We start from the raw sequence: 19,142 nt of genomic DNA on the forward strand, positions 1-19,142 counted from the left end.
AGACTACATATGTGGTGGAATGATACCGAAGTATAAAAAAAAAATTCAAATATAATAAAAAAAAAACGATTAATTAGAGTAAACATTTTTTCATGAATTTAGTGTAACGCTGCAGTGGGTGTGAAGTCCTTCTTCGATATGATGCATTCCGGACCCAATAAGCTAATGCTGTTCGGTGCTGCTTGCACTCATGTAACCGATCCGATAGCAAAAGCTAGCAAACACTGGCATTTAACCCAACTATCATATGCTGATACTCATCCCATGTTTACTAAGGATGCCTTTCCCAATTTTTTTCGCGTCGTACCATCCGAAAATGCTTTCAACGCGCCACGCCTTGCTTTATTAAAGGAATTCAATTGGACACGTGTAGGAACATTATATCAAAATGAACCGCGTTACTCTTTGCCGCATAATCATATGGTGGCCGATTTAGATGCTATGGAACTGGAGGTAGTGGAAACACAAAGTTTTGTTAACGATGTCGGTGAATCATTAAAAAAATTACGCGAAAAGGATGTTCGTATCATTTTGGGGAATTTCAATGAACATTTTGCACGACGAGTTTTTTGCTACGCCTATAAGTAAATTGACCGTCTATTGTGTTATTGGTGATTTCAAATAATTAAATTGATATCATTGTAGGCTGGAAATGTATGGACGCGCTTATCAATGGTTAATTATGGGCACTTATTCGTCGGAATGGTGGAATACAACAGACTCCGAGTGTACTGTAGAGGACATTACCTTAGCTCTGGAAGGCACCATTATGGTAGACTTATTACCGTTATCCACCAGCGGTGATATAACTATAGCAGGAATTGTAAGTCGTTGCACACACGAGTTATATATGTTGTTGTGTTGTGTAATTTTGTACCATATACCGTTTGTGGCACAGAATCTCTCCTATGTACAGTGCACGAGATCATTTTGTTATGCCATTCGATTCAGAAATATTTCATTAATTGATTTTGAACCGTTTGAGTCCCAAGCAGCGCGATCGCGATTGGGGACGATATTGAAAAAACACTATCGAAAAATCCCAAGCAGAACGATCTCGTTGTGTGGGACTTAAACGGTTAAATCAGTCTACCTGTCCGTCTGTCTGTCTCTCTGTCTCTCTCCGATGTTTCCCTTTATGCTCGTGTATTTCATCTACACATCGCATTGTCTTTGTCACTCTCTCTCTCTCTCTCTCTCTCTCTCTCTTTTACTTTTTCTACTCTTTCCCTATAGCATCACATTTTAATAAGAGTTGTTGTAAAGTAATGGAGAATATTTCATGGCCGGCATTTTCCGACATAAATGTTTTAACATCTTTTCCTTATTCCCATAAATAGACTGCCGACGAATATCTCTCTGAATATGACAGTTTGCGTGGCAATGAATATTCCCGATTTCATGGCTATACCTATGATGGTATTTGGGCAGCTGCTTTAGCTATTCAATATGTGGCACAGAAACGTGAAGATTTCTTAACTCATTTCGATTATCGTGTTAAAGAATGGGAAAGTATTTTTCTCGAAGCTTTAAGAAATACTTCTTTCGAAGGTGTTACGGTAAGTAAGACGTTGTGGAACAAAGATGTAAAGTACTCTCAATTTTAATCCATTTTATATTCAGGGCCCTGTACGTTTTTATAATAACGAACGTAAAGCGAATATATTGATAAATCAATTTCAGTCGGGCCAAGTTGAAAAAATTGGCGAATATCATTCGCAACAGAATCGCTTGGACTTAAGTATGGGAAGACCCGTTCGTTGGGTAAGTCTGCAAGATAGCTTTCTTCTCTTTTTCTTCTCGTCTTACCGAAGAGCAGGATCTTGTTTGAACGAATATTGACATAGAAGGATTTTCGTCAAACCAGAAGTTACTCTTCTACATATACATAGAAGTAGAGATATTCGTTTACCACAACTTATTTTATATATAAATTTTTGTTTTACTTTTGAGAAAGCACTAATCTTTGGAAATCTTTAATTAGCTTCGTTTTTTTTTTGTAGGTGGGCAAAACTCCACCGAAGGATCGTACTTTGATTTATATAGAACATAGCCAAGTTAATATAACCATTTATATAATATCTGCCAGTGCCAGTGTGGTGGGTGTAATAATAGCTTTTGTTTTTTTGGCATTTAATATAAAATACAGAAATCAAAGGTAAGAAGACATTTACTGACACTACTGAAAAAGTCAATATGCTATAGGTGGGCAAAGCCGACTGTTAAGTACTCTATATCATTTCGTTAATAATCATCTGCTTTATAAAATACTAAAATTTATATCTTATTTCCATGGGAACTGTTATATAAAGCAAAATAGACTTATGTGGTCCAAATTTCGAGCAGTAATTTCACATATCAAGTAACTATACTACAGAAGAAATATTGTTTTTTATAAAGACCATTTATATTGGAGAAGGTTCCGAAAATATACCGTTATGATCATATACGGGTTGTTCAGAACAGTACGTTATATGGGCAGGGGTCGTAAAAATGATCGATTCAATCCGTTTCGAATGTAGCTCGTTCTTGGGCCAACACATTTTTCATTAACATGTCTCGAAAAGACGCAACCTTTACGATAGACATAAAAGTGTGAATATGGAGATGGGAAACGGACGGACTACAAATGGTATATGGTATAAGCGAACTCCTATAATTTCCGTTCATTTGATTTTATTGTTATTGCTTAACTTTTACTATTTTCAAGGTACATTAAAATGTCAAGTCCACATCTGAATAATCTAATAATAGTGGGTTGTATGTTAACCTATCTAAGCGTAGTATTTTTGGGATTAGATACCACGCTAAGTAGTGTGGCAGCTTTTCCTTACGTTTGTACGGCCCGAGCTTGGGTTCTAATGGCGGGTTTCAGTTTAGCTTTCGGGGCAATGTTTTCGAAGACGTGGCGAGTGCATTCAATATTTACCGATTTAAAATTGAATAAAAAGGTCATCAAGGATTATCAATTGTTTATGGTCGTTGGTATTCTCTTGGTTATCGATGTAGCGATTATAACAACATGGCAAGTTGCCGATCCCTTCTATAGAGCAACAAAGCAATTGGAGCCAAGAGTAAGTTTTTCTTCAAAGAAATATCTCACTCTCTCTCTCTCTCTCTCTCTCTCTCTCTCTCACTCAATATATATCTCTTCTATTGCGATATATTTTTAGCATCATGAATCTATTGATGATGTTTTAGTTATACCCGAGAATGAATATTGCCAATCGGAGCATATGACGATATTTTTAAGTATTATTTATGCTTATAAAGGTCTTTTATTGGTAAATTATTTTCAATATAATCATACTAAAGTTCATGTCAAGTTGTTAAAGATAGAAATGGAAAATTTTTATTTTCAGGTTTTCGGCGCTTTCTTGGCTTGGGAAACACGTCATGTTTCGATACCGGCATTAAATGATTCCAAGCATATCGGTTTCTCGGTGTATAATGTTTTTATTACATGCATAGCTGGCGCCGCTATTTCATTGGTTTTATCCGATCGCAAAGATTTAGTTTTTGTCTTACTCTCATTTTTTATAATTTTTTGTACGACAGCCACTTTGTGTTTGGTGTTCGTACCGAAAGTAAGACTGGTAGTAAGGAAGTTTTGTAGTTTTTTCCCATTTTTTTCATTTCTTGTGTTTTGCGATTGTATTACTCGTCGTTGTTATTTTTGTTTGCATGCGTTCGAGCACGATGGCAATTATTTGTATTTATGTGTGTGTGTGTGTGTGTGTGTCTATATAAATGTCTATCAAAGAACATTCATTATGGACGGTGATTATGAAAAATAATATAAGTCATTTTAGGTTGAATTTTTGAAACTGAACTTAATTCTACTAACTTACGCAGAACCGAAGTCACTCAAAAAAGTAGAAAAAAAGTATTTAGCCATACATTTAGGTTAATTTGTGATGATATTTGGACATTTCAACCATCCTAGCATCAAGCCCTAGACTTTAAACTTCTTGGTTGGCGTAGAGCTTTTAAGAATCTTCTTGAGCATCATAATAATAATTTGTAACAAGCTCGACAATTTCGACTTCTCCCAGAAACGGATTTAAAGAAGCAATGGCCATAATGAGGGGAAGAAGATGTTCGAAAGATGTTTGCTTTTCTCACAGCTTAGCCTGCATGTCTTTTACGAGATATTTCAGGGGTAAAGCGTTTTTTTTTTTTTTTCTTTTCATCTCAGTCTTTGAGAAATCGTGTGGACTGAGAAGACTTTTCAAAAATTCGACTTTTGAGTGCAAGTGCAGTGTGGGTTAGAAAAGATTAAAGAAGGGCATAAACAACCGTTAAGAGGGGTAAAATAATGTTTTTGAAAAGTGTACCTGATGTAGATGATAATGTGCATTACAGCTGGCACTTTTTTGACTTGACGCTTTCATAATCGTCGAACGAATTTTATCTATTATGTATGCACTTTGTAACGTTTTTTTTTTTTTTTGCAAAATTTCAATATTTGTTTCCAGAGTCTAAGATCAACAAGTGTAGAGATTTTCATTAAAATTTTCCCTTAGTGAAGTGCGTTCGTTATAACTTAAGAAATTTACCAAATTGATTTTTCTTCTTCAAGCCATACTCCGTAAATATGTTGTTCACTAGCATTTTTATTCATAGCCCCGATATCCTTTTTATTACTTATACCTGCCTGTAGGTGTACGTAACATTACGATTACGATTTTCATTCGGTTATTGATCGATGCGATTAGAATGATGAATATGATGCTAACGCACGTCATTTTCGAGCAACGTGATCAACCTAACGTGTGAACTGAAAACAAATGATTAAACAGTTAAATGTCGTTGATAAACTGCTCTGCTCAAGGAAGCAACAAGGGATTGCATGGCTTAACCTAAAGAAATAGTCAAGCGAGACAACCGCTAAGAAAAAAATCTCAAAATGGCTTGTTATGTCAATCTCTATCGTATATAGCTTACAAAATTCTCTTCATTAAGTCACTTATGAAAAATATCTGATTCTACTGATCTTTCTCACCAAAACTCCTTAAGCGAGTTCAGCGAGCTAGCGCCTGTAGATAAGGGTACAAAATTTCATGTACCCTTTTTTCATGCGAACGCAGCTAATATTTCTGTTTATCTTCATCTTTTTAATTTTGTGTGTGTGTGTTTGTTATTCGAAAGTTCAGTCTTGGAAGCTCCTTTTAAAATATACATTATTTATTTGTTCTTCATATTCCCTCACTTCCCGCACCAGTTACTCGAGCTGAAACGCAATCCGCAAGGCGTAGTAGATAAACGTGTCAGAGCCACACTGAGACCTATGTCGAAAAATCGACGAGATTCGTCTGTATGCGAATTGGAGCAACGTTTGCGGGACGTTAAAAATACAAATTGTCGTTTTCGTAAAGTTTTGATGGAAAAAGAAAATGAATTACAGGTTCTTGTGCGAAAATTGGGGCCTGAGGCAAGAAAATGGATCGATGGTATTACTTGCAGTAGCGCGGATAGCGGCAGTTTAGGTGGTGCTGGAGATACCGAACCCATACTTAACGGCGCAGAAGCAGTGGGCGGTCAAAATGAAACGTCTCATTTATCAGTCCCACCTTTACGTAGAGATATGCCAAGTACAACAGGTTCGATTTTGGTTTGGGAATATATTTTTTTTTAATTTTCAACCACCATAGAATGACATGAAAATGTTTTACAGAAATTACAGAACTAACTTCGGTCGATAGTGTAACCTCTACTCATGTCGAAATCGACAATTCGGTAGTATCGGTACAATCAACGACAGCACCATCCTTACCTCCGTAAGTATATTTTACATTGTTTCGAAAATCATTTTAAACAATCATTTTCGCTGTAGAAAAAAAACTATTAAACGCCAAGAAAGTCTAACGGCACAACAACAACAACCGCAAACGCAACCGCAACCGCAACCGCAACCACGTTTTCAATTACCAATCAAACAGCCATCCCTGACACAACAGGTAATGCAACCTATACAGCAGCAGTTGCATCAGCAGTTACAGCAACAGGCTCAGCTACAATTGCAGCAGCATCAAAAACATCATGGAGTCAATATTTGCAATGAGAGCCGAAGAGCGGCAGAGAAACGAAATTCAGTTTCAGCTCAAACCGATGTTCATATTGGCTCAATATCTAGCTTACAAGCGCAGGAATGCAATAATGTGCAAAAGGACGACACTACGTTAAGAGAACGTCGTCCGTCCGCTAACGTTAAGGTAAGTTGCGTAAGTGATTTAAATTGATTCGTGTAAATAAATTATATTATTTTACTTATCTGACATTTAAAAGTACTATGAAAATGGAACTCAGACGCCGAAAGACGCTGAAAGGCACCTAAACAATATCAATCATCGGAATTCCTCTACAAATATTTCTGTATCCCAAAGTGAACTTAACAATGTCTGCCCTCACGCTCCACATGCTAAAGCCAATAACGTTGTAAAAAGTAAGTGATATTTGTTTCAAGTAAAAGTTTTATATGGTATCGTTTCGCTTGGCACTTTTTTTTTGAATATATGGGAACAATGACCCGGCACACAAAACCTTATAAGACTTTTAGACTGACTTACAGGAATAAGGAGGAAGAGCAAAGAATTTTTGGATACTAAAAAAACGGAAAATGCACACAAACACACACACACACACACAAACGTAAACCTATTGAGAAGATATGGTAAAAAATAAAATGAAAATATTCGCAAGAATTCCTCTTACGGAATAGGATTGAAAAAATTAAATTCTTTAACCTTGAAGTACGGACAAAATGTCGCAATAATATCGATAGGTTTTTCCCTTAAAACACAAAACTGCTAGCTCTAGTAACTACGAGTGCTTAAGACATTTTCTCGTTGATTTAAAAATTTACTTCACTAGATTAACTCAATGGTCGCGGGTTCAAATCTCAAGTGCGGTAGAGTTTTTAATAAAGCCGAATGCCTTAGAATGCTAGTGCTTTAACACTTTTAGCCTTAGAATTTATGCTCTGGCTTAATTTATAAATAAAATTAATAAGTAGATAATACTTCATTAGATTATCTCCTTTACTCTTTTATTGTATAGATCTCGTAAGCACGGAAAAACGCCGCGTCAGTCAAGGCACTACGCAGAGTACAACCAAATCGAACTTTGTTGTATCTCAAAGCGATCTTTGGGATACACATACTCTCTCACATACGAAACAACATGTACGTCAGTCACCACGTATTTATGCTAGTCCTCAACGTTGTTCGGAGCATAGTCACATTGTAACGCCTTACGATCAAATAACATCACCGATTCAACGGTCTGTGTCTGAAAAGAATCGCAATAAACATCGTCATAAGCCGCAAAAAGGTACAGTATGTCAAAGTGAAACCGATAGTGAACGGGAGCGTGAACCTACCCCACCCAGCACTCAATGCATACAACAGCGTAAATTGAATCGTACGAATATACAACATGCCGCTCATCATCATTCGTCGCCTAACGTAGCGCCCGATAAACAGCGCAGTGGAGGAACTAATAAACATCGATCAACGAAATTGGATTCAACATCTATATATGGCGCTAGTTCCGAAACGGAATTATTGGATGGCGAGACGGCTATATTACCCATTTTTCGTAAACTATTAACCGAAAAAAGTGCCAGCTATCGTGGCAATGTGGTCGGACAAAGTTGTCCGAACATATCGATAAAATGCGATATAGTCGAGTATTTGTAATTAAGAATTTCAATCGAAAATTTGCAAAAAATTAAGTGAAATTATAAAACAATCGCTATTGCTTTAGTATATAATGCCAAAGAAAACGGTTCAAAATTATAAAATAATAAAGCATCCTGTAGATAGATTCCAGAATTGACAAAAAAAGCGATGCTTGAACTTATTTCGATATTCGCTTTGAGTTCCTCGTTCAAATTTTCTTTCTTTAAAATCGATTTCCAAATGATAACAAAAATCCGTAGATGGACGCATTCGTTTGATCTTCGGAACGTATTGGATTTTGGACCATCACGAGTAGAAAAAATATTGAATCCAATCGGACTAAGCGCAATCGGTTTAGCGCATTGCACGCGTCAAGTCACAAGCACAATGCCAAATTCTCCGCGATCGATATCATGCGCGCCGGCGCTTCGCACACAATGCCGCACAACTTAGGATAACTTGCCCGTTCGATGTTTTTATTGAGACCACAAAATTTCAAAATAGATCCGAACATACTGATACCGGAACTTATAAGAAAGTTTTGCGAATCTGTGGCAATACAGATCAAGCGGGATTTTTGTACGGAGAATTTTCATTTTTTTTTTTTTTTTTTTTTTTTTTTTTGTGACAGCATATAATATCTTGCAAACGTTTTATTCTACTTAAAATTAATATAACTTATGTAAATTAAAAATTTCGTAGAAATTCAATTAAATTAAATGAAAAAAAAAAAGAAACAAATTTGTCTTCTTTTTTAATGCCATTGAAGATCATATCAAATATTAAAAGAAAGTGAGTTTCATCAAAAGCGTAGAACATTTTTCAATTTATATAGAATTCATTTTCTTAAATTTCTTAAAAAAATTCTCAAAACATTTTAACACATATACAAACTATTCTTTAATATGCATAAACACATATACATACATACATACATACAAACATTTAAACATGTATAAGTATGTATCTAATTCAAGTATACATATATATATTTAATTATTTTTCAGTTTATCAGTTTTTGTTTTCAAGTTTTCTATATATCACAGTTAATTGTATATATATTTCGTTTCATTCTTTTCGCGAATATTTGACGCGAAAAGACTTAACGTGAGTAACATTTAGGATAGTTCTATATGCGATACATACATGTCCATCTACACGGTAACGCTAAACTTTTGTCGTTTGTTTTTTTTTTTTTTTTCTGCTCCTCTATATATATATAGCGATTATAGTTTGATCGTTTTTATATACCTATCACCGAAGGATGCGGAATATATTCATTTTATTAAAACTTTTGCAACGTCCAGACGGAACCATCAGGAACCTCACAAACTACGGTTAGCATCAAATACCAAATCGATTTAAGCAAGTCCGTCTGTCCGTCTCTTGGATGCAAAAATGAAGCTATCGATTTTAAATTTAGGAAAAGGATTGAAAGTTTTTGCACACAGATAGGTATTGAAAATGAGCCAAATCGATTGAAGGACACGCGTGTATAGCACCAAGTAAACTGAGAATATCTCTGTTTTTCAAAAGCAATAAAAATTTGGTTTTTGCTCGCTACTCATAACCTATAGCAGATGCAACAATTTGAACGCGTATTATATGAACGGTACTGTAGTACCTGTACAAAAATCGGGAAAATTGACCACGCCTACCAAAGTATAATTCACAGAACTAAACCCCATCAAATATATAAATTCTTGGTCAGTTGCAAATTTGGAATGCACCCAAAAAACATGTTCGTCGATTCGTCCGCGCAACTGTTTAGTATTTGTACTAAACAGTCTCTCTTTGGCGAAAATTGCAAAAGAATTTGGGAGTGACTTAAACGCGTATAACGCCCACAGGCCAATGAGACAAAAGAAATGAAAATTTAGTTCAATTTTTTTTTTTTTTTTGCCTTTTTTAGGATAACGGTGATGGGTATAAAAGATTCGGTCAAAAACCGAATATAATTTTCTTCCTTGTTAATATTATAGTTGCTTAAGCATAAGTTCAAAATCTATAGATTTTTGTTTTTGTTTTTTTCTCGTTTCTAAGTACAAAAGCAAAAAGGCTTCTTTTTTTTTTTTTAATTCAAAGACAATTCTTTTTTAAATTCAGGAACAAATACAATTATGATTATCTAAATACAACTATGTATTTATGTTATATTAAATCTCATATGATAAAAAGACAGAAAAATATGTACGGCTCAGTATTCATTAGTGTCAGTAGTATTCAGAGACTAGTTAGTTTAACAGTCCCACATAAGAATAATGTTCGTAGCCGTAAGAGTAAGTATATTTCCGCGCTTCGGTTCACGTGAACACACCACAATCTCAAATTCTTTCATTTAAATAGTGTGAGCCAGAGATAATTGAAAAGATTTAAGAAAAATTTTCGACAAGGGAGGACAATACAGACGTCCCCGGTAAAGCACATTACCTGTCAAATAGGATTTCCATGGAAAAGCGTATAAAATTTGAGAGATTTTTCAAAGGTTTCGAAAATCAAAGAACTCACTGCTGCGACCTATTGGCACAATATCAAGTGTTCCCCTAATCGATTGCAAGCCTTTCAACCAGTGAACGTGTGGACTCTTCGTGAAAGCGAGAGCGAAATTTGAGGATAAACATATATGTCTTTACAGAGAACCCCAAACCGCGGCAATGGTTTTTTTTTTAATGACTCAAAAGGAATTATTGGCTAAAACTTTTGGAAATTTTAAGAAATTTCCTTTGGTGAGCTTTGCGCGGAAATTTTTTTTTTTTTTTGACAGATTTCGCTAATAAACGTTATAGGTTAATATTTATACACATTATGTTGTACTTTTTATTGTTAGGGCGGAGACTGAATAGTGTTCAGTGCATTATATTATATTATTGTTGTTAACGTTTAATTCAGTTTTTGATCTTGCACTATGTGCATCTATATATATGTATATATAATATATATATAAATTTTAAAATTCTTGTTATTTTATAACCACCACCGAAAGATAAGGGATATATTAATTTCGTCAAAATGTTTGCAACATCCAGAATGAAGCTTCAGAGATCCTATAAGGTTTTAAAGCGATTTAAGTATGTCCGTATGTATGTCTATGTAAAGTTTTGGAGTAAGCTTTCTCCTGATCCAAAAAAAAAAGAAGTTATTGGCTTCAAATTCAGCAGAAACATTGGAAATTTTTACACGCAGACTGGCATACCAAATGGGGCGAATTGGTTAAAGCCCAGTTCGGTTTTTCTAAGGAAACATTTGTGGATTTTCGTCCATTACTCATGAATTATGAAAGATAGAAATCTAAAGTTTTCTGCAATTTGCTTTACCGAGGACACTACTATTTATGTGCAAATATGGAAGAAATCATATTTTTATTTGTTCATAGAATAGACAGTAACAGCCACGCCCACGCAATATTATAAAGTATGAAAATTTAGTTTTTTCTTTCCTTTTAATTTCTTTTAGAATAACGGTGATGGCTAGAAAAGATTCGGACCCGACCGAATATAATTTTCTTCTTTATTAATAACTAAAAATTATTTGGGAGAAAATGTAAACGTATTGTAAGGTAAATTATAATACATTTATGCGGTAGGAAAACTAATTTTTTTTAAATAAACGCGTAAGCATTGAGCGAAAAAAAAAAAAATGCTTAGCTTACCTTTTAATTATGTAGATTTGCTAAACGGATAGGAGTACCAGCCTTTGTTTTTGACTATTTTAGGAGCATATCTTAAGTACATAAGTTTTTAATGGTAGACGATTTCACTTTTTCCTCATAATAAGTTCCTTTGGAATTGTGGACTCTGATACAATATTTGAATTATCGTTGAATGCAGATTTTTTTTAGCACATTTGATTTTGTAGAAACTGTTACACCGCTGTGTGGTTTCAGCGTATTGCTCGAGAATATTTGCTCATATTCTGTCGGAAGATTTTGTTGAGAGCATTCTATACTTGATATAGTTCTGATCAATGTGTTCGAAGTGAGAGAATCCAATTCATGAGTCTCGGAATTTACTAGGTCACCGATCGCCGAACTGCAAGGTGTTAATAATTGTTCATTGGCTGTTAAATTGCAAGGTTTACGCTCGTAGAATGTTAAACCATTCGTTTTGGAGTTTTTCCTAACTAACCGAGGATAAGCAAATTGCATGAAACCATATTGAGGTCCGAACAGTTTCAATAAACTCATTAGAAAAAGTGTAGCGTACAACCAACTGACTGTCATTACCACAACCAAAAATATACCGATTTGTAAATACGGCAAGACATTAGAAAATAGCATAAAACCACCAGCTAAACCAGTAGTACATGCCGCCATTGCAGTAGGGCCGATAATTCGACTCATGGCAAATTGTGTGGCTGCTAAACGTTCACAAGTAGGGGCCAAACGATAATGTATACCATAATGTAAACTAAAATCTACTGCTAATCCAATAGCTGTACTCACTGTAATACTTTCTAGAATATTAAGCTCCCAATCGAATAGAACCAGAATTGCTATGGTTACAAATATTGTAAATACCACTGTAACTACGGCGTATAAGGATACCAAGACATTGCAAGTCACCACCAGCAACACTACCAAAGAAGCTGTCATAGCTACAGCTATCGCGATTAACGTACCGTGCCTTAAAGTATCTTGAACATCGTAGAATTTCAATTCGCTTATAAACCAGCCGCCTTGCATTTCCGGCGGCGCTTTTTGCATTTCACTACGAAACCACGTTTCCACCGTATTGACAAACTCTTTAACATCTTGATAGACGGTAGTGTAAGAAAAATTCGATTCAAATTCTATTACAACAACTTTTACTAATGGAAGAGATGCGTGCATCACCGAAGAATTCGTAAACGCATAGTTAGATAAATCTTCCGTGCTGGAATTATTTATATTCAAAATCGTGTTTGACGAGGCCATAAATCTCGGCCCTGCTACACCCGGTACGAAATATTTACGTGGCGTAGCATATAATGAGGAAATTATTCGAGGCAAGCAGAAATTGAAAACTTCCGTTTCATATGGAAATTGAGATACATTGCAACAAGGACTAGCATCGACGTCATCCATACTATTAACGCACCTGGAATTGATATTTGCGAAAAGTAAGTAATATCGAAATAAAATTTTATAAAACACATACATTCTATCCATAAGTGTAATTAGATTCTCTACGAAACAGTCGGGTAAAAAGAGGCCGAAAGTAAGTTGATAGAACGACTGTTGTTTTAGATTTTGGCAAAATTCCAACAACCACGATTGTGCTGCTTTCGTAGAAATATTAAAATTATTGTCATAGTGTAAATTACCATAATCAAATGGGTTAGTATAATCCCCGTCATCAGTAGCTTGGATACCCCATACAAAACGCAAAGGTAACTTAAAATTTTCATAGGTCTGCAAAGATTGTTAATAAGAAATTTAATACATAATATATTGATTAAATATGGCACTATTGACTTACTGAAATGGATTTCTCGAACCAAAATTCATATTTCAATTTCGAATTGTAAACTTCAAATGGATGATTAGAGACGAATAGTTGAAAATGAGAGTTTTCTGGCAATTTCAGACCCGGCTTATATAAAACAATCATGATGGACACAATACCGATAGTCCCTGAAAAATCAAATCAGATTTTTTTTTGTAACGTATAATTACAAGTAAGTACGATTACTAACCGAAAGTAATAAACCATAGGAAAGCATAATTTATAACAGCTTCGATTATGCAATTTTCCAGATTTTCGCAGGAGCGATTAATTGACTTATTGAACATAAGTATTAGTTTGTGTATTTGTAATTTATTGCGTGTATCGCAATATGTTAAACGTTCCATTAACGAAACGGAAGCTGGCAGCCAAGTAATCATCAGTGTATAGTTAGTTATAACGGCCGTTCCTGCAAATACACTAAAAATATGTAATTCGCTTAACATTTAAATAAATATATAAACTAGATAACAGCGCATAAGATAGTTAGTAAAATCCATTAAACCTTTTCATCTATAAAATACCAAGACTTAGACCCCATCATAAAAAAGATTCACTTAGCACAGTGAACCTGCATATGAAAACATACCAATTTTTATCGCAAAACGTTCGAAAATATCGCATATCAAAGTTGTTGCTATATATGAAGAGGTCTACGATTTTAAAAAGTGAATCGAAAGTTTTCATATTCATTTGATGTGTCAGAGTTAGTTAAGTTTTACTTTGTTTTGTTAAGGTGCATTAAAAACAGCAATGTTTTCATACAACGACTTGTTCAAAATAATAGTTTTCATGAGCGATGCTCGTAACAATCTATTTCATCTTTGAGGCATGTTAGCGTGTCATACTTTATCAAAAAATAGATCAAATAAAACAAAACCATCCTATATATCCCTATAATTTAAGGTAGATGTAATACACTTACTACAAATTTTTAATAACTTACAACATAGTCAGTTTCGTATATATGAAATTCTTAAACGGCTTTTATATATATTTTTAAGCCGTATTTCAAACGAATGAATTATGAAAATGTTGTCGAACGTCCCTTAATGAGAAAGTATTTCCACATTTTAACGACGCGAGTGCTTAAGGGCTTAATTACGAACGAATGACAAATGTTTTCATACTACAGTTCATTACATTTAAGAATATAATCAAGAAAAATTTTTTGTTTAATTTATGCAAAAAAGAAAAGGTGCGCAGACAGACAAGATTTGCACCTATTCTATACCATGTACTAATTTACAATAGGTTATTGATGCGTTCATAATGAAATAAATTTAGTGTTTTTCTTTTCATTATTAAAAAAGTGAATACAAACCCAAAACATTTTATGGCCGTTATATAACTGGTGTAAGAAGCAAAAAATGCCCCAGCCGTAGTCGCCGACGTGACAAACATTGAGACCGATGCATGTCGTAGTGTTAAACCCATTACAATTTGCAGTGTTTCCGCAGATGCGACGTTAATATTTGTAAAAGTGTTTGCAATAACTGTTGAGGTTTTCGAAAATCTTTCCTTTAGCACACATTGCCAGATTTTCACAAAAATAAACGCATCGTCAGCACCAATTCCTGTGGAATTATTATATATAGGTAATTAGTTTCGTAAGAAATGCAAGTAATGAAAAATAATTTATGCGTTAGTTACTCACCTATAATAATGACTACAGCGAGTAGATTCATGTAGGGGAAAAAGGACATTTCAAATACTAGAGTATAAATAAAGTAAGCTAATCCTAGTGAGAATATCACAGCGACGCAAGTCATCAAAGTAACAAATATGGAACCTGTGTACAACCACATACAGACCATTGCAAAAGCACCACCTAAAGCCGCTAACCAAGCATCAGTCACAAGCAGCTCATTAAATAATTCATTCTCTAAACCTAAATCCATGGCAACCACTTGAACGAGTTCATTACTTAAATCTCTGGAAAAAAATGAAATGAAATTTTTTTTTATTAATTTTCGAAAAGTCATATATTTTATTTGCCCCAGAAAAGAAAGAAAGCAAAAAACTTATTATAACTGATAGTCTTTTGCCATATTTGCTTGGTCTGCAATTATATTCTATGAAAAAAAACTGCGTACACCTATTGCGTATCTTAGCAAAGAAAAGCAGAAACTAAAAAAAAAAACATCATGAAGAAAGCGAAATGCAAATGTCCCGTCGCAACGGACACCACAACTGGCTCGCAATATCAACAACATTCAAAATCAAAGCCAAGAAATTTGGTAAAACCAATTCCGCCGAACGATCAAGAATTAATTAGTCAGTATGATCGTAACAATTTACAAGTAAATGGGAAAATGATTAAAACCAAAACGTGGCCTCATATTTTAGACAACGCGGAGGAATATAAGGATTTTTTAAAACGTCTTGAATGCTGTGACAAAAAAATTTTCGAAAAATATTTTCAAGACCCTCCCGTCCAACTGGAAGTAATTGAAGAAATGTTAAGGAAGCGGATGAAATCTGTTTATCAACTTGTTTATTCTCCGGATGAATTCATGCCGCGAAAAGAATCTAGACGCTTTGCAAAATTAGCGGACTATCCGACAAATATGAAGTACGAATTAACCACATACCGTGTATACTTCAATCGCGTCACCGAAATGGACCGATTCAAGGATATTTTTTATAAGGTTGAAAAAAAACAAGAAAATAAGGATATATTAAAAAATGATTTAAGAAGAATTCATCGTTGTGGCCGCAGCACGTATTTGGACCAACTAGCCACACCTGGTAAAATGCACGCAAAACCAACACCGCCCGGTCCTATTGACCGTTACACATTACGTAGAATTTAAATACTTACATTTTTTCCCATCCATGAAACAACGGCAAAATTTTCGTGGTATGAGCAACTGGCACAAAAATCATTGCATATTTTAGATGCACATCCGAATCCTAGCGAAATATGAAATTTTGAATAATAATTTTTCTGATGTTGCAATAGATTCGATTTTATATTTACATTGATCCCAATAAAATTTTTATCGGCTAAATAATGCAAGATATTGAAAACCACATTATTACGCGTACATTCAACGGGAGCATAACATTTGTTCACTTCGTCGCAATCATTGCTCAACTTCAAATCCCGATAGTATTCAAAACATTTTAATAAAAGATTTTGTAACAACAAGACTTCAACATTCTACATGATGAAAAATGAGAACCTTCAGAATTATACGATTGGGTTTATATGCATGCATAGATGTATAAGTACCGTTATATCAAAGCAGGAACTTTTATTGGCCAAGAGTGCCACGTAATTGGGAAGGGACCATGGACGACAGCAGCTATTCCTAATTAATTCCCGTTGGCAATATTCATCGTAGTTATGGACTTGAGTAATTTGATCTTGTAGCTGACACATTGCTAGTAGACTGTTCAAATCGAATAATGAGTCCGTTGCATTCGGACCAATACGTTTTACAACAAAGTGCGCATAGGCTTTATCAGGTGAGTCGCAAAAGTAACCTTGAATGGAAACTATATCATCATGCCAATTTAGAGAAGTTGGAAATGTTGCCTGTTGTAATAAACGCCAAGTATTCGTTTTAGCCTGCATACGCTCACGATGATCGTCCTCATCCACAAAAGTCATATTACGGCCATAAGAAAAATCTGCTTCATTCGTTAAATTACTGGATATTCCACTGAAAATAATTAGTTCTGCGGCACTGTAATTTTCGCCAAATTGCAAATTCCCACTTAGATTCTCTTCTACTATTAAATTATTTAGATTGGGCGTATTTTGCAGCTTCATTTTACTTCTTGCGTTCTCGCTTGACTTATTAAGAATTTTCATTAATTCAGAATTGCTTTTTTTGCGAGTGTTGCCCTTCTTTTGCTTGTGTTTATTTTTTCGCTTGCGGTTTTTACGGTTTTTTCTATGACTTTGTAGCGTGCGGTATATATCTGCTTCAGTATTATACAGGCCTTTCCCGAAATGCAAATCTTTAGGATTGGCCACCAAAGAATTTTTTGGACCAGTTTCTTGTAATAGATTGCGCCATGCCGCTAAACGTTTTCCAATGTTAGTTCCACGTGTCTCGAATCCCTTGGAGAGTAAACGTGCATAATTACGCTAGTCAGTAAGTCTTGTATTTTAAAGAAATCTTACCAAAGTAGGATCTGAGAAATCTGGCCATCTCCTTACTGTGAACGATACAATAACACATGTACAACAAAGCACAGCTATAGCTAAAATTACAAAGTAAGGTCGTCTGGCCAACACCTTGTAATACCATTGCATTTTGGCACTTATACGTTATGAATATTGATTGGTTCAGAACAATTTTTTTGGATATTGAGTAAATAAGGATTAAGCCAAAAATCAGAACGAATTTAAGACATCTTTTCTATCAATAACTTGTTGGTTTTGTCATGAAAATAGTCTTTCCTTAATTGCCTAAGAAAAAGTGACGAATGAGATACTCACTCTGTTATAGAAGAACTTTTAACAATATCTAATTCTACCTATTATCTCTTTCTTTTTTTTACTTATTTGATATGAAATCCTTTTAAAATAATTTTCCATTTTTCCCACATTAACTATTAGCACTTTTATAATAAAATTTTTCTACTTAGTTATTCTAAGCAAACGCAAATTAAAAGCACAGGGTAACACTGATGACACTTTTATTAGCAAAGAGCAAAAGTAATTGCATATGAAAGTTAACTTACGCTGTCATTTTTCAACCGGGTATCAATTATGTAAGGCGATAGCTAGTAGATTTCGTTTTTGAGTTACGACCTTTTGCTTTACGTATGCATAACACTTTCGCGATTGGCTTTCTTACAGTTGTGAAGTGAGATGGAAGGTAAATAGGTAACGTTTTGGATTGGTCTGGTTTTTCAGAGTTGGTATTGGTTGTTTACAGTTACATACATAAGAGAGCACCAGCTATAAATGAAAAACAAAAAAAAATGCCTGATTAAAAAGACAAAATTTATTCGAATATAAAAAGCTTTCTTTATAGATTTATTATAATTATTTTTGTTTGGTTACTAAAATGAATTTATGCAAATGATTAAAAAAAGGCTTACGTATTCTTCTTTCAGTTGATATTAAATGGATTCTTTCATTTGTTTCTTGTTTATTTATTTAGTTAAAAATGTTTATTATTTCGTTTCATTTTAATCAAAGTTTTATATAATTTTGCTTTTATTTATGTTTGTATGATTTTGTTGTTGATAATATCATGGTGTTTGCTTGTGAACAAAGTGAGGGCCACTTAACTGAAAGATACATAATCAGTATCCTGATTTTCTTCACGTATAGTACAGCGTTTGGGAGGGTAATTACGTAGCTAAAAATTGACTAATGGCTGTTTGCAAAACCGAAAGCTAAATTTTTCATACGTAATTATCTCCCAGTATTGTTCGATAATTTTGGTTTTTTTTTTTGCCAATGCAACCCTTACACTCTTTCACATCTATCAAATCAGACGAAAGCTAAATAGCTCACGTTTTGCATTAGGATTTATTGCTTAGATTTGTATTTCTAAGGGGAAAACTACAGTAGAAAAGTAAACACAAAAACACATTGTTCGTTTAAATAGCACGAAGAATAAAAAAATTAGTTATTTTACTACCTTTGACCTTAAACTGTTGTTGGCTTCAAATATACAGTCCCACATTAAAATTTGGCATATAAGTAGAACGATTACATTTTGAGCAAAATGCACAAATTCGCTTGGAACCAGAAAATACATATCCAAGCCAATCAATTGGCTTCGATAACGGTTTTGACGTTGGAAATATTTTTCTTTGTCGTAGTTTGCTGCTGCTTTCATTTCTCCAAACCCATGATTCGCAAGATAAAGACTTTGATGAATCAATAAAACACTGTTAGGAAAAGTTTCGGACCGCTTGATGATGACGAGCGACGAATGTTAATTTGCACCAAAACACGCCAATTAATGATTGTAAATAGCAACGTTAAGGTACGTCATGTAGT

At 34.4% G+C, this 19,142-nt stretch overlaps 2 protein-coding genes across 6 annotated transcripts in view; one reads left to right on the forward strand and one right to left on the reverse strand.

Annotated features, from left to right (window-relative positions):
* Positions 1–8,379, forward strand: part of LOC119635084 (gamma-aminobutyric acid type B receptor subunit 2) — an 8,517-nt gene extending 138 nt beyond the window's left edge. Inside the window, exons 2-15 of one of the 2 annotated variants that reach the window (XM_038029651.1) lie at positions 3–30; positions 103–584; positions 646–823; positions 1,341–1,559; positions 1,624–1,764; positions 2,004–2,158; positions 2,711–3,074; positions 3,174–3,284; positions 3,363–3,599; positions 5,225–5,603; positions 5,678–5,780; positions 5,837–6,215; positions 6,289–6,445; positions 7,060–8,379. In XM_038029651.1, the coding sequence (XP_037885579.1) occupies positions 3–30; positions 103–584; positions 646–823; positions 1,341–1,559; positions 1,624–1,764; positions 2,004–2,158; positions 2,711–3,074; positions 3,174–3,284; positions 3,363–3,599; positions 5,225–5,603; positions 5,678–5,780; positions 5,837–6,215; positions 6,289–6,445; positions 7,060–7,700 (3,574 nt within the window). In that variant the 3' untranslated portion in view covers positions 7,701–8,379. The remainder of the gene's footprint in view (positions 1–2; positions 31–102; positions 585–645; positions 824–1,340; positions 1,560–1,623; positions 1,765–2,003; positions 2,159–2,710; positions 3,075–3,173; positions 3,285–3,362; positions 3,600–5,224; positions 5,604–5,677; positions 5,781–5,836; positions 6,216–6,288; positions 6,446–7,059) is intronic. The other variant, XM_038029652.1, reaches the window with a different exon arrangement.
* LOC119635080 (protein dispatched) overlaps positions 1–17,728 on the reverse strand; it is a 23,960-nt gene extending 6,232 nt beyond the window's left edge. The window contains exons 1-11 of one of the 4 annotated variants that reach the window (XR_005247015.1): positions 17,622–17,728; positions 17,304–17,551; positions 16,404–17,240; positions 16,149–16,331; positions 15,990–16,081; positions 14,823–15,100; positions 14,490–14,742; positions 13,356–13,585; positions 13,139–13,293; positions 12,818–13,071; positions 11,332–12,757 (exon numbers count right to left, since the gene is read on the reverse strand). Coding sequence is in view for 3 of the 4 variants with exons in the window: in XM_038029645.1 (XP_037885573.1) it covers positions 11,494–12,757; positions 12,818–13,071; positions 13,139–13,293; positions 13,356–13,585; positions 14,490–14,742; positions 14,823–15,100; positions 15,990–16,081; positions 16,149–16,331; positions 16,404–17,240; positions 17,304–17,435 (3,678 nt within the window). In the remaining variant the exon portion in view is untranslated. Of the gene's footprint in view, positions 1–11,143; positions 12,758–12,817; positions 13,072–13,138; positions 13,294–13,355; positions 13,586–14,489; positions 14,743–14,822; positions 15,101–15,989; positions 16,082–16,148; positions 16,332–16,403; positions 17,241–17,303; positions 17,592–17,621 lie in introns of those variants that run through there. The other 3 variants (XM_038029645.1, XM_038029642.1, XM_038029643.1) reach the window with 3 other exon arrangements.
* Positions 17,729–19,142: the final 1,414 nt, after the last annotated feature.

The sequence above is a fragment of the Glossina fuscipes genome, unplaced genomic scaffold, assembly GCF_014805625.2.
Source record: "Glossina fuscipes isolate IAEA_lab_2018 unplaced genomic scaffold, Yale_Gfus_2 3, whole genome shotgun sequence".
NCBI classification, from domain to species: domain Eukaryota; kingdom Metazoa; phylum Arthropoda; class Insecta; order Diptera; family Glossinidae; genus Glossina; species Glossina fuscipes.